This window comes from Pan paniscus, chromosome 5 (genome assembly GCF_029289425.2).
Source record: "Pan paniscus chromosome 5, NHGRI_mPanPan1-v2.0_pri, whole genome shotgun sequence".
NCBI classification, from domain to species: domain Eukaryota; kingdom Metazoa; phylum Chordata; class Mammalia; order Primates; family Hominidae; genus Pan; species Pan paniscus.
The window spans coordinates 129,338,431-129,353,569 of NC_073254.2; the positions used below are offsets into that span (position 1 = coordinate 129,338,431).

A 15,139-nucleotide genomic window follows, 5' to 3' on the forward strand; every position below is an offset into this window, starting at 1 on the left:
CATGCCACCGTCTCCAGCTTCCTCTGCAAAGGAAGCCAGCTTCAGCAAACTGTGTGTGTCCTTCCAGAAAAAATATTCAAATCCGTGACAACTCTATATATTATATTAAATAATAATATACATTTAATACATACACACATGCATATACACAGTCCTTGGAGTTTTGAAACATGTTTATTCTTGGCAGGAAGTGCCTTGCTAAATCAAAGCAACCCACTGAAAAGGCAGGATAAGAGAGTAGACGTAGATATTTGACCATAACAGAGTTTTGTGGAGTGTTAACAAGTGCTTTTAGGTAACTGTGAATCCAGTTTCCTTTGAAACTCAACCATTTAAAGAAATTTGACTTGGCAAAACATACTTCATTTTTTTAAATGTCTTCTCCAAATTTACATTTTTCCAAGTTCTTCAAATGTTCTCCATTATTTTATAATACACATCTCAGTTCTTATGAGGTAGAGAATTCACAAGCTTGGTTGGGGATACATTTTTCCTCAGAACTTGATGACTTACATGTATTAGTTTAAGCTTTCAATCATAAACAAACATGGTACTGGGTACTCTGAGTGGGTGAAGTAGTTTCCCATCCTTGAGATAAGGAAGTGGTTAGGGTGGGGCATATCAGAAAAATGGATGGAAAAATTTTGTGGCTCACCTTATAAAGGAAGGAAATTCTGGCCTGACGTGGTGGCTCATGCCTGTAATCCCAGTACTTTGGGAGGCTGAGATTGGCAGATCACTTGAGGCCAGGAGTTTGAGACTAGCCTAGCCAACATGGTGAAACCCAGTCTCTACTAAAAATGCAAAAATTAGCCGGGTGTGGTGGCGTGCGCCTGTAGTCCCAGCTATTTGGGAGGCTGAGGCGGGAAAATCGCTTCAACCTGGGAGGTGGAAGTTGCAGTGAGCCGAGATTGTGCCATGGCACTCCAGCCTGGGCGACAGGGTGAGACTCCATCTCAAAAAAAAAAAAAAAAGGAAATTCTGATACATGCTACAATGTGGATGAACCTTGCAGACATTATTGCTAAGTGAAATATGCCAGTCACAAAAGCACAAATAAGCTATGACTCCACTTATATGAGGTACCTAGAGTAGCCAAATTCAGAGAGACAGAAAGGATGGTGGTTGCCAGGGGCTGAGAGGAAAGAATAGGTAATTATTGTTTATCAGGTACAGGATTTTTGTTTTACAAAATGAAGAGTTCTGGCAGTGGATGGTGGTGATAGTTGCACAGCAATGTGAATATACTTAATGCCATTGAACTGTACCTTTGAAAATGGTATAGTGACGAATTTTATGTTTAACACAATAAAAACAACAGTTTAGTGACTGAAGTCCTTCTCATTTCTTATCTGTATGCTTCACCCCAACATTGAGGTCTTGTGGGAAAGAAGCATGAATGTCAGTAGGCAGAGCAAACCCATATCAGGTACACCCCACACTCTGGGCACACTTGAAGAGGCTGGTGTCAGCCTGCCAGTGTCTTAAAGTCAGGGTCCTCAGGATGCTCCAGCCCCTCCAAAGTCTGTGCCTGGTAGGCTTCTAGCCTTTTCTGGATCATCTGCAGTAACAGGGAACTTACTCTTCCAGCCACCCCGTCTCCATCATGGATATGGTGCAATCTTGGCTCACTGCAACCTCTACCTCCTGTGTTCAAGTGATGCTCCTGCTTCAGCCTCCCAAGTAGCTAGGATTACAGGCACATGCCACCACACCTGGCTAATTTTTGTATTTTTAGTAGAGGCAGGGTTTCACCATGTTGCCCAGGCTGGTCTTGAACTCCTGACCTCCAGTGATCTGCCTGCCTCGGCTTCCCAGAGTGCTGGGATTACAGGTGTGAGCCACTGCCCCCAGCCCACTGATGTGTTTTGTCAGCAGAGGTGGGTGTTTTAGAAACATCCTCAAGATACCTCGTGTGTGCCTGATATTAAACAAATTGTTACAAGGGATTCCAAGATGAAGCAAACCACAGAAACTCAATTGCTGCTGGCAGGCCTCAGGGCTAGACTTTGGCCATAACAAGGCCCAGTGCTTGCCATGCTTCACCCCAGGCTGCTTCTCTTGAAGAATCCCTGGGGTAATCTGCTGCTCTTCCACCCAGTGCCATCCATCATGGTTCAGGTTTGAATGATGGTGACAGAACAGCCCAGTGGAAGGCGGTGCTGCTTATTGGGCAGAACTGGGCCAATAATCTTAGTCTGCAGCTCTTATGCCAGCCAGGGTCTTGGAGAAGAAACTGGCCAATGGTACCCACTCACGCTGCATTTTGACACAAGCACAGGTGACATTTACAGTGACCCAAGGAGGCAGGAGTAGGTTGCAGAGCAAGTTTTAGGAAATAAATTGCTCCGAGAGCCCAGAGAAGGCTGAGCCCACGGAAGCCACACCGGCTGCTTCATGTGCTGCTTCCAGGAGGCCAAGTGCACAGGGTGCAAGACCAAAGCTTACCTGGAGAGAGGGGCTGCTGGGAGCCTGAGAGCCTCCCTGCACCCCTCCCTCACTGGCCACTCACTGCTTCCTGTCTGCCCCTCCTCAGACATGCTCCCTGTCCCATGTCCCCTGCAGGTACTCTGCCTGCACCCTTCTCCCTCTCCCTGCTTCCAGCCTCTCTCCCCTTGAGCTGTTCTTTCAGCTCAACCTCTTGAGGCCTCAGTAGAGCCCTGAGAGAAGGAAGCAATAGAACTTCTATGGCCTCTGGAGATGCTCAAGGAGAGTCCTACCTTTCCCACCTCTTTGGTGTTATACAGACTCACCATAGACTCCTCCTGCTGGCCAGGTAAAACATCATGTTGGCTCAGAGGGCATGGCAGAGGGCCACTGTGGTCCAGTTGTGCGTTTCTGTGGGTTTGGGATCCTATATCTGCAGAGGCTATGGTGGCATTACTATGAGAAGTGTTTGCCCTGCATAAGAGCTGTTGGATGCCCTGTTGGCACACCCATGTCTGGGCACTCATACCCAGGATAGTAAAGACTGAGTTGCTGTGGCTGGCTCAGAGCACTAGGCCCAGAAGAGGTCACTGGCCACACCTTGCTGAACTCCAGTAGGGTCTTGTGACTTCTCATGGCTGCAGGCTTTCATTACAGTCAAACCAGGAAGTGCTTCCTTTGTCATGACCAAACCCATGTAGCCTTGCCCTTTCACCAGGAGGTCAAGGTCCAGGGGTAGAATCTTGAGTTCTCTTTGCCTTGTGTCAGCAACTAAACCATGGCTGTCATGGTGCTTGCTCTCCAGAGACTGGGTGGGGCAAGAAGGGTAACGGGCAGGTCATCCACCCACTAATGCAGCCCCTTGAGGAGGGCCCTAGAGTGTGAGTGGGAGACACTGAGTTCCTGCCCCTCACTGCCCTGTCCACTGCTCATTAAATCCAGCGTGAGCAGAGGTTTCCATCTGCTGCTTTATTGCCCGTATCTTGATCATATCCTGCCAAGCTGATATAGTTGATGACTTTTTAAAAAGCTCAACTATCTTTAGATTACTATATGCATTTTATTTTTACATATATTTACATAATTATTTTAATTATATACATTTTATGATTATATTGTAGTAGAAAATATACTCATAATCTTAGTGCTCATTGATAACCATTATTATTATTATTATTATTATTTTTTTTTTTAAGAGACAGGTCACCCAGGCTGGAGTGCAGTGGCCTGATCATACCTCACTGCACCTTCAAACTCCTGGGCTCAAGTGCTCCTCCCACCTCAGCCTCCTGAAGCTAGGACTACAGGCGCACACCACCATGCCCAGCTAGTTTTTGTATTTCTTTTTTGTAAAGATGGGGTCTCACTTTGTTGGCCAGGCTGATCTCAAACTCCTGGCCTCAAGCAATCCCTCCTTGGCCTCCCAAAGTGCTGGGATTACAGATGTGAGCCACAGCACCTAGCCTCCGCTATTATTATTTTGACATATTTTCTTCCAAACTTTATTTATAACATTTTTCTACTCATGCACTTTGATATAGGTTGGCTGTGTCCCCACCCAAACCTCACCTTGAATTGTAACTCCCACAATTCCCACATGTTGTGGGAGGAACCCAGTGGGAGGTGATTGAATCATGGGGGTGGGTGTTTACTGCACTGTTCTTACCATAGTGAATGAGGCTCACAAGATTTGATGGTTTTAAAAACAGGAGTTTCCCTGCACAAGCTCTCTTTCTTTGCTGCCATCTGTGTAAGACGTGACTTGCTCCTCCTTGCCTTTCACCATGATTGTGAGGCCTCCCCAGCCATGTTGAACTATAAGTCCATTAAACCTCTTTCTTTTGTAAATTGCCCATTCTCAGGTATGTCTTTTTCAGCAGTGTGAAAATGGACTAATACACACTTTTTTTTTTTTTTTACAAAATAAGATTATTCTGCATGACCTTTTTTTATAGCATGCTTTTTTGTTCACTTGACAATATGTTATAAAGATCTTTCCTCATCAATAAACATATGTCCATTTATGGTGGCCATTCAGTATTTCGTCATGTCTATGAGCCAGATGGATTCAACTCGTTTCCATTGTTAGGCATTTTAGGTCGTTTCCATTTTTCTTTTCTATTGGAAAAAATATAAAGACATATGTAAAATATGTAAAAATATGTAAAAATATAAAAACATACGTAAACATCTGTTTACGTATGTTTTTGTGGATAACTTTTATTCCCTAAATTCCTAGAAGAGGAGCTACTAAGTCAAAAGTCACAAGCATGTAAACTCTTGTCATAGATACTGTCAGCTTGCCTCCAAAATAGATTCTGTCTCCTCTCCCCAGCTGCAGCGAGTGAGCCACTGTCCTTACTCTCCTCCATCAGGGCTCGTCTTACTGCTATTTGCCATCTCTGCTAGTTTGCCTCAATAACTTACCTTGGCCAAGCCCATGGTAGGCTTTCCCTGGAGGTCAGTGGAGCACTGGGGTTGCAATGATAGGACAGTGCCCTGGGCCTTCCAGGACAAGCAAATCAGAGCCAGGAGGATCCCCTAGGCTCAAAGGACAGGCTGGCTTCAATGGTAGATGGCCAGGGAGCAGGAGCCGGCCTGACCCCAGAAGTGTCACAGATAAAACTCACGTTACAGTGTAGGCTGGGTCTTAGACTTGGCTCCATAAACTTTCTCACCCCCCCATCCCTGCAGATAGATACACACACACACACACACACACACACACACACACACACTCATTGATGCACAGAGGGACAAACACACTCGCATAGATATGCAGGTCCTAGTTGGGTAGGTCTGTCCTACCTTCCAAATATTGGCTCCCATTTCTCTCCAGAACCTAAATCTAAGCCTGCCTTGGAAGGTTGGGCTATTCCTTAATTGCCACCTATTCAAAAAGTATGCACAATCTCCTGGAGAAAGGGAATGAGTGGAATTGCCTAGAGAATGAGCTGTGTGGCCCTTAGACCAGAGCAAGAGAAGCCCTTGCCAGATACCCCATATACCAGAGGGCCCCTCTCTGGCCTTTCTCCAGCCATGACCTTCCCCACAAGGTAAGAAATCCCCTGGGCCACAGGGACATATCCACTCAGAGCCCTGGCCTTCATTTTAGACCATGCTCCAAGTACCTGGGACCTGGAATTCCCTGAGTCCCTGGCCTGAATGGGCCTCCTCCCTGGATCACCTTCCCCCGAGTGAGAGTGGACCTCATCACTAGTGTGCACACCCCTGGCCTGGAAGTGGCCAAGAGGCGACTGGGCGTGTGGATGGAGTTTGGACATGCAGGCTAGGATGTCCACTCACAGGCATGTGAAGACCTCACAGCATGACATGAGGCCAGAGCTGGGAAGAGAAGGGGGTCACACTGTAAACTACAGGTTGGGGACCAGCCTTCCCCAGGTCACCACACTACAGCATAGAACTGAGAGTAGTCGGCCGGGTGACTCTCACACCTGTAATCCCAGCACTTTGGGAGGCCGAGGCAGCTGGATCACCTGAGATCAGAAGTTTGAGACCAGCCCGGCCAACATGGTGAAACCCCATCTCTACTAAAAATACAAAAATTAGCCGGGTGTGGTGGTGCACCCTTGTAATCCCAGCTATTTGGGTGGCTGAGGTGGAAGAATTGCTTGAACTTGGGAGGTGAAGGCTGCAGTGAGCTGAGATCACACCACTGCACTCCAGCCTGGGCGACAGAGCGAGACCCCGTCTAAAAAAAACAAAAAAAACAAAAAAACTCAGAGTAGTCCAGGAATAATAAATTCAAAGCTGGCTTTCCAGGTCATTTTTCAGGTCTGTTTTTCAAGGTAGGAGAATTAAACATTTCATTCTGATATTTTGTTAGTTTGATTTATAACCTTTCAATGTTTTGACATGCGCTATGTGGGCTTCCATTGTCCTCGTGTCTTTACAAATGTTCAAAGCTGACTTGAAAGAGAGGCTTGCAAGGCTAGAGCCCATTGTTGGATATAGAGAAGAAACAAAAGTGGGTCTGTGAGCCAAGGCAAAGAGTGCCTGGGGCCCTGGCATGATGAGGCTGCACTGCTGGAGTGGCTGTGAATAATGAATGCCTCTTTCCTTTCAGATCACTTTCAGGAAAGATCACCTTGAGGCCTGCCTCCTTTCACTGGGTTGTGATGTGATGGCAAGAGAACGCAGCAACTTTGAGACCTACTCCATGTGCTATGAGCATGTGTTGCATCATGCTAGGCAGAGGCTCAGCCAGAAAGAGCAAGTAGGTTCCCAGAGAGAGAAGAACTGCAGTGGGGAATGGGCATGGGCAGGGAGGCTCAGGAGGCACTCAGAAGAGAAAAGTAAAACTGAGGGGGTTGGGATACATACAGTGGTTCTTATGCCAGAACTGAGGGTGAATGGTACCCTCAAATCTCTCTACTCATTGGCTCAATCATTCTCCTGGGCTCTGGTATTCTCAGTTGCACATTAGGTTATGTGCTTGGGAAGTGTCCAGTGGAGAATACGAAAGGTGAGCAACAAAGGGGCTGGCCCTGCAGGGGAAGGTACATAGCTGTCCTTTCCACCCTCAGCAAACACAAGGCACCGTGCGCTGTCCCTGGTCTGGGAAAGAAGCCAGGATCCTTGAGTAAACTCTCTCTTCAGGATGCATGTCATGGGTCAGTCTCACTGGGAGACTTCCTTAAAATATGAGCCCGCTGGTGGGATGGAAGAGTCAGTCCTCCTGCCCTGGGCTGCCCACTATTGTGAAGGTAGATTGCATCAGAGGTTTAGTGTGATTTTAGTTTATACCTTAGAAAAGTTCAAAAGTCTAAACCACTAGCCAAAACACCAAATGAAGCATTGAAATGATGAACAACGAGCCTTGAAGCCACCCCCATTTTGGGCTATCCCCATTACTCAGTTCTTGGCATCAGTGTGGGTACCTGGAAGTCAATGTTGTCTTTTGAGGCTGTGTTAGGCATCCTGAAGTCCAGTGGGGCAACTCACACAGTCTCAGCTCCAGGCACAGCCTAAGGTTCTCAAAATGGGGCTCCATTAACACAAATAGGAGGTGTTTGGAATGTGTTGTACTGACCTGAGCCATGGTTGGAAGACTAAATGTTAGAGTTTGGTTGTGTACTGCTTTCTCCTGCCCAGGAATTAGATGCTACACAAAGAGGCCAGGGTCCACCTGAAGACAGTGCTGGCCAGGTAGGTCATTTCCTATTAAAAGGTTCTCTTCTCCATTTCTCACATCCACACTCTCAGGGCTAGCCAGCTATGGGATGCCTTAGAGTCATTTGCTTGTGTCACCTGTAGAAGTCCCGTCAGTGAAGGTCCACTGCAGGAACACCAAGGAGTGTGCTTTCACTTTTGGTGAGCAACCCTCCTTAGGGTGCATTTTTTTTTCTTGAGTTTTTTGGTCGCTTTTGTTATTTTGTACTGGTTTTGTTTTGTTCTGTTTTTGTTGTTACTTTGGGGAGTTTTGTTGTTGTTTCTTGTTTTCTTTTGATGCCAGTTAAGGTGCATTCCAGGCCAGACGTGGTGGCTCATGCCTGTAATCCCAGCACTTTGGGAGGCTGAGGTGGGTGGATCACCTGAGGTCGGAAGTTCCAGACCAACCTGACCAACATGGAGAAACCCCATCTCTACTAAAAATACAAAATTAGCCAAGTGTGGTGGAGCATGCCTGTAATCCCAGCTACTCGGGAGGCTGAGGCAGGAGCATTGCCTGAACCCGGGAGGTGGAGGTTGCGGCGAGCCAAGATCGCTCCAGCCTGGGCAACAAGGGCAAAACTCTGTCTCAGACTAAATAAATAAATAAAATAAAATGCATTCCAAAAAAGAAAAGGGATGTTTGGGCTGAGGTGTCAAGGGGAGGCCAGTTTGGAAATGGAGGCCAAGACAGTTGAAGTATTTTTCTCTAACTGAAAAGGGCCTATGTAGTGGCTTTTCTGGGGTCACTTATTCACCAGTCAGTGTCTGGCACTGTTCTGGGACCTTTGAATTGTCCTTAAATTCTTCTGCCTACATTTATTTAGCAGAATGTTCACTCTCTTCATTAGGTTTAAAATAGAAGTGAAATTCAATACTGATCTATAAGAAACTATTTTGTAGTAGCAGTTTGAAACTCCTAAATTGTTTTTCACACACACACACACACACACACACACACACACACACACACACACACAGACATTTTCTCATGCTTCTAGATTGCAGAGCTCAGTCATGATATGATCATGGAAATCACCACTCTGAGAGCCCAACTCACAGACTTGGAAGAGGTGAATCTGAATCTCAAGAAGCAGATTAGAAAAGAAGTCCAAGAAGAATATGAAGCATTAGTCCGAGCTTTGTTTGAGACCTGTTTACACATAAAAGTAAGTGTCCCGTGTTGAACATCTGGGCCACCCATTGGGTAGCCAAGTGTAACGGATTCCCATGGTGGCTGCACACCCAGGGATCGATGACAGAATAATGGGCTTTGTAGTAACAAGAGATTCTTAGGCCCAAGAATTTTCTAGCTCTAAGCTTTCACTGCAGAAAGAGAGTCAGCAATGGGTTGTCATTAACCACGATAGACACTGAATTTGGGGATAATATAGAAGTCTATCTTTTACCCTCTATTGACAGTTGCTATTGTCACTGTCTGATTGCTGTTGGGAGGACAGAGTGTTCTGCTCCCCACAATCCCTCACCTCCCCAGTTTCTATCACCATTTTATCTGTTAGTGTGACTTTCCAGACTACAGTGCCTGGGCCAGGCCAGACCTTATGTAGGTAGCAGCAGGTGCCTCTGGAGAACTCCCTGGACACATTCAGAATTTGAATCAGCTTCCACAATTTTTTCCAACCCTCAAAATGCCTGCCAGCCTCACTCTCACATTCAATGTCAGCAAACTGCTGACCTGTCAGCAAACTGCTGACCTGTCAGCAAAGACCCATTGCAGAAGTGATGGGGTACGCATGCACCCGCAGCACTGTGGAAGCCAATCGCTTTCATGTGATGTTTGCACAGCCATAAGATAGATGCCCCAAGCCTAAAATGGGCCATCAGGGAGACTGGTCCAGCTGACTCACCGGTGTGAATTTCAGTGCAACCTACCACCTGCAAGTCCACAGCTTCCCCCAACCCTGTCCCCTTCCCTGCTATTGGATACACCCCAAAGCCAGCCCCGTTTGGGTCCTTGAGTCTCTCCCCAAGGATTGCAGAATGGCCCTGAGGGTTGTTAGGTTAACAGGAGCTTCCACCAGTATTCACCTTGGCCTGGTCATTCCAGCGAGAATTTCCTCTTACTTGCAGTGTAAATGCTTACACATATTAAGGGATCGAACCCAAAATGTATTAGGTCTGGTGCTGCAGGAGAAGGATGGGCAGACAGTGACAGCTGGAATTTGCTAAGCCATCTTTCAGGTGTGAGATTGTTGAGAAATGTCTTAAGTTCCTTTTAGCTTCTGCCAGATTCCCAGTTAAAAAGTAGATTCTCTCTGTTTCCCAGGCTGAAGTAGTTCCACCAAGCCTCCTACAGTAGGGAATCCCTGTTATATTCCAGGGTCCCACGAAGTTGCTAAAGCTTCTGTTGTGTGGCCAGAGCCAGGCTTCCCTCCGTGGCTCCCAGCTGGGCACCCTCCTCCTGCCTTCCTCTCCAGGGAAGTGGTTTAGAAGTGAGAGGACACCCCTACCCTACCTCTCACCCCAGAGACACTGGGTGTCTTAGTCTGCTCAGGCTGCCATAACAAAATATGATAGGCTGCACAGCTTAAACAACAGAAAGTATATTTCTCACAGTTCTGGAAGCCAGAAGTCTGAGATCAGGGTGCCAGCGTGGTCTGCTTCTGGCTGAGGGCATGCTTCCTGGCTTGCAGGTGGCTGCCTTCTCACTGTCCTCACGTGGGAGAGAGGGAGAAAAAGAAAGGTCTCTCTCTCTCCCTCTTCCTATAAGGCCACAGTCTATTGCAATAGAGCCTCACCCTTATATCCTCATTTTAATCTTAATTACCTCCTAAAGATCCTATCTCTAGATACTGTCACATTGCTGGTTAGGGTTTCAACATATGAATCTGAGGAAGACACAGTTCAGTCCATAGCACTGGGTCTTCAGTCGTACTTACCATTGATCAGGCTGTTTCCTCACAAGTCATTTAGCCAGAAGCCATTCAGAACGGAATATTTCCTAATGAGGTTTCTGCTAGATCCTAAATAGGAAGGCAGCCAGCCTGACTCCCTCCTCCACTTTATCTATATTTAACAGAGCTCCTCAGGAGTGGCTCATCTACAGTGTCTTGTCTGGTCACATTCTGCTGTGAGTCAACATAGCAGCAAAAATCTTTGGTTCAGCTTCCCAAGTAACTCTTACCAGGGGCAGTTTGGTCAGCAGGTTTTCTACCTGTGTGACCTTCCACTATCCTCCTGGCTCAGCTTGCCTTGGTGTTGACAAGGAAGGCACAATCTAAGATGTGCTGGTGTCCAGATGATGAAGCCCTGTGAATAAAAGACAGCACTCAGGGGGCCGCTAAGTGTGACTTCCTTATAGTACATGTCAGAATAATTGTCTCAGTAGGTGATATCTTAATGTGAAATTACTTACAAAAGTTAAGTTGTAGAAGGCAAAATGGCTTTTCTTCAACTACCCTTCACACTACCCAAATCCATTTTACTTCCTTGACTTGATTCTGCAATTTGCAGGAGAAGCTGGATGAGAATCAGCTTAATTTGATCCAGAAAGTGTGTGAGCTCATCGGTGAAGTGAGAACAGAAGGGATTGACAATATGAAGGACCTAAAGAAAAAATGGTGCTCTGCCAGCCCCGATGAAGGAATGAAAGAAAACCCAGCCAAAGTATGTGATTTCATTTAGCAATGGGATATCAGCGTTTCATCCTAGCATCTGACTCTACCATTCACCCTGTTAGCATTCCAGCCTGATTTCCCTGAGAAAGCATTGCATCAGGCATTTTAAAGGGGGCACAGGGACGCACTGCACAATTGTGTCATCTTCTGGAAGGCATGTTTCTGATGTTAGGGTTTGTGCCCTTCCTATGAAAATGTTGGGGGCAGCCTTTCCTGAAAATGAGCCTTCTTAGCAGGAACAGCTGTGGGCCTTGGAGCAGGACAACTGCAGCCTGGCCAACCTGGTGTGCAAAGTGAGGAGCCTGGGCCGCTGGAGGCTGGCTGTGCAGCAGGCGCGCTTCCAGGCCCAGCTGAGCAGGGCAGAGAAGGTGAGCTCTGGTGGGGGAGACCCAGACAGTCCCCAGGATGGCTGATCCCAAGCCTCCACGGCTGCAGCTGCCATGGTGTCACTGTAGCTGTGAGTGGCACTGGTGTCAGGTGGTAGGGCCAACCATCCTGAAGGACCCGACAGTTGGCGATTTTTCCTGGGAACAGGCCATGTGAGAACTTCAGGAGAAACAGAAAGGGGGCAGAAGCAAAGGGGGCAACAAAAAACAGATCAGAGAATTCAGCATAAGGGAAGGAAGTGAAAAGATGGAGGAAAGGCTTCACCAAGGGCTTGAGGCTGCTTTGTCAAAATACCGCATATCTTTGGGTTTCATACATGAGTATCTGAGGAAAATGAAGTCACAAAATAATAAGTGAGAAATCTGCTTTAAGGTAAATTGAGTCCAAAGCTCATATTGATAGCTATTTGGAAACTTTCACATCCTGTTTCTGAAAGTATTTACTCTGATATGTTACCCTCTTCTGAATTAAAATCATGGAAGCAGGCTGGACATGGTGGCTCATGCCTGTAATCCCAGCACTTTGAGAGACCAAGGTGGGCAGATCACCTGAGGTCAGGAGTTTGAGAGCAGCCTGGCCAACATGATGAAGCCCAATCTCTACTAAAAATACAAAAAAATTAGCCGGGTGTGGTGGTGGGCACCTGTAGTCTCAGCTACTCAGGAGGCTGAGGCAGGAGAATTGCTTGAACCTGGGAGGTAGAGGTTGCAGTGAGCCAAGATTGTACCACTGTACTCCAGGCTGGGTTGACAGAGAAAGACTCCATCTCTAAATAAATAAATAATAAAATAAAATCATGGAAGCAGTGACTAGCAGGAGCTCCCTTCTACCGGAAGTTTGAAAGAAGAATGGATGGGAAAGTGGTTTAGATACTGCTTTTGAAACTAAAAATCTGGAAAGGAAACCTATTTCCTATCTTACTGTGTTTGGGATGTTTACAGGAATCTATTCAAAGTAAAAAAGAGTATTTGCGCATCAAGCTGATGGCAGAGCGAGAAGTGGGTTTATTTCGTCAGCAGGTCCTGGCTCTCAGGCAGGCCCTGGCCAGGGCACAGGCTGACAGCGCGAGGATGTGGAAGCAGCAGGACAGCCAGGTATCTGAACCTCAGAGCCTCTTCCTCATTCCCTTTGCAGTTAACTCTGCAAAGCTGAACGTGGCCACCACACTTGGTGCTGTGGCTGCCAGGAGCAGTCACCAGAGCACCACAGCCTGAAGCCACACAGATGGCACAGCCAGGAAAAGATAGCCTGGACTTGGGCTTCCCTTCTCCTCCCTCCTCTCCAGCCCGGAAACCAAGGGCGGTGGCCAAAAGGCTATTGTTCTTACTCATGTGGCTGAGAAAATATTACTCCTAAGCAAGATCATTATCACATACGTGTGTGTGTGTGTGTGTGTGTGTGTACATTTCTCTGAGGATCTTTTTGCTAGAGGCTGTCCTGGGATCCTGTGATCTAGGCCTCTGCCTTGAACACAGGCTTTCATGGGGCAAGCATGCTTCCAGTTGACAACAATCCTTGGCAAGTAGAGTGTGGTCCAGCCTTGCAGTATTATCCCCCATGCGAGACTGTATCCTTTCCCAGTGATCCATACTGTGTCTCACTTTCAGAAGTTACTGCTGCGCGATAGGGGCCGGCACCAAAATAAAGGCATTCTAAGCCTAAGCATTTCCTTACTGTGCCAACCCTCTGGGCATGAATGAAGCAGGGGGACTCTAGGTTTAGAGTGAGAACAGCTGAGTTAAAGTAACAGCCTGGGAAAGCTAGGCGTATTTAAAGCATGAAGTTCATCTTGGACCCTAATTCCTCCATGATTCTGCATCAGATGAGTTAACTATGTAAAGTACATTATAAACTGTAAAGTCATCATACAGATATGAATAATAATTAAGTATTGACCATCTAGTACTCAGGATAATACTTATTAGAAAAACTTTGGAACAGAACGAAATTATTTCTACCCTTATCCTTCTTTAACTATCTAGAGTCTGACTTCCCCAGATTTTTGGAAGGGAAAACAGAGCCTAAATCAGAACCTCCTTTCTTCGCCCATTGTGTGTATGGCATGGCCCCATCTCCTTGGTGTTAAACGCTTCCACGGCTACCTCCTGACAAAGGCTCCACGACAATGTAAATGTTGTTTGTGCTAGATATGATTATCTGGTTAGTAAGCTAACATACATATTATCAAATCTGGGTATTAAAAGACCAAATTATTTGCCCTGGCACTGCTGTACAGTGGCGTGATCGCATGCCTGGCTTTTGGTGTCTGTTCTGCTTCCCTCTGACTGTCACTGCAGGGCTCACAGTGTAAACGCCAGGCTAGGCTAGATCCTGGTGCTCTGGCTAGCACAGGACAGAATCATTGGGCCGCATTTTCTAGAGCCCAGGAATACACCATGTAGTTGTGTCCCTGAGCCCCAAAGGAGGGGATGGTTATTATGCTTTCCAACCTCTTCCCCCCTTCTGCTGGGAAGAAAGGCTCCCTGCCTTCTCCTTTCTTTTGGCGTTTTCCTGCCACAGGCTCAACTGCTGAAGGAGTTAGAACATAGAGTGACCCAGGAAGCTCTCACCCAGCAGCAGCTGCATTTTATGAAAACATCCAGGATGGAGAAGCTCTTGGAAGATGTGGGGCAAAAAGAACAGCAACTGCAGCTCCTTAGCAAAGAGGCTGAGAGGGCTTCTAAGCTGGGCCAACTGCAGCAGAAAAAAATGAAGAGGGACCTCCACCAGGTAAACCTCAGTAAGAGGGAGTGTCCAACCAGAGTGCACCTGGTGCCCCAGCGAAGGCTGCTGCATCCTTCCCCTGCATGCCCATGCCTCTCTCCTGTCCCCCACAACAGTGTTTCTCAACCTCTGTCACGTATAGGCAGCCCAGGAGAATGGTAGCATCTCTCCCCACAGTGTCTCCCCACACCACAGGGATTGCTGGGCAGGCCATGGTGGCTTGGCTGCCTCAGGGCTCAGAATCTCAGCACCCCTGTAACCTACTGGAAAAACCTGTTTCTACCCAGCTCTCATCTTTGAACTAGGAATCTTTTAGAAAATTCCAAGCAGTAACCTGGAAAAGCAGCAAGTGTTAATGGAGGCTATGACAAGAAGATTTTATTCAAGTGTTTCAGGAACTGCAGAGACAAAAATGAAAGGCAAAAGTGGTTTGCAGATCCAATGTATTTTGTTAACTACACCTAACAACAAAGAAATAGAAGAGAATAATACTAGAATGTAGATGTGGATTAATACAAGTTTCAACAAAGCAGAAAACAATGTAATTCAATAAAAAAGGAAAAAGTAATTTCCAAAGCAGGCACCTCACACATATCCATTGAATGAGCAAATCACTGAATTCATTCATCAGAGATAGAAGGAGATGGAAATTGAAAGACAAATTATTGGTCAAGTGTTTTTTTTTTTCTTTTTTTGAGACAGAGTCTCACTCTGTCACCCAGACTGGAGTGCAGTGGCGTAATCTTGGCTCACTGCAACCTCCACCTCCCAGATTCAAGTGATTCTCCCAC

At 46.6% G+C, this 15,139-nt stretch overlaps 1 protein-coding gene and 1 long non-coding RNA gene across 2 annotated transcripts in view; one reads left to right on the forward strand and one right to left on the reverse strand.

The window, feature by feature from the left end:
• Positions 1-15,139, forward strand: part of LOC100972187 (uncharacterized) — a 190,938-nt gene that overhangs the window by 165,665 nt on the left and 10,134 nt on the right. Inside the window, exons 38-44 of the mRNA XM_034962679.4 lie at positions 6,515-6,664; positions 7,543-7,596; positions 8,601-8,768; positions 11,074-11,226; positions 11,474-11,605; positions 12,566-12,718; positions 14,145-14,354. Of these exons, the coding sequence (XP_034818570.4) occupies positions 6,515-6,664; positions 7,543-7,596; positions 8,601-8,768; positions 11,074-11,226; positions 11,474-11,605; positions 12,566-12,718; positions 14,145-14,354 (1,020 nt within the window). The remainder of the gene's footprint in view (positions 1-6,514; positions 6,665-7,542; positions 7,597-8,600; positions 8,769-11,073; positions 11,227-11,473; positions 11,606-12,565; positions 12,719-14,144; positions 14,355-15,139) is intronic.
• On the reverse strand, positions 164-10,869 carry LOC117980667 (uncharacterized). Its single transcript, XR_004672107.3, has 3 exons — positions 10,500-10,869; positions 9,649-9,744; positions 164-4,545 (listed from the first exon to the last, which is right to left on the reverse strand). It is a non-coding gene; the product is annotated as an uncharacterized LOC117980667 (long non-coding RNA).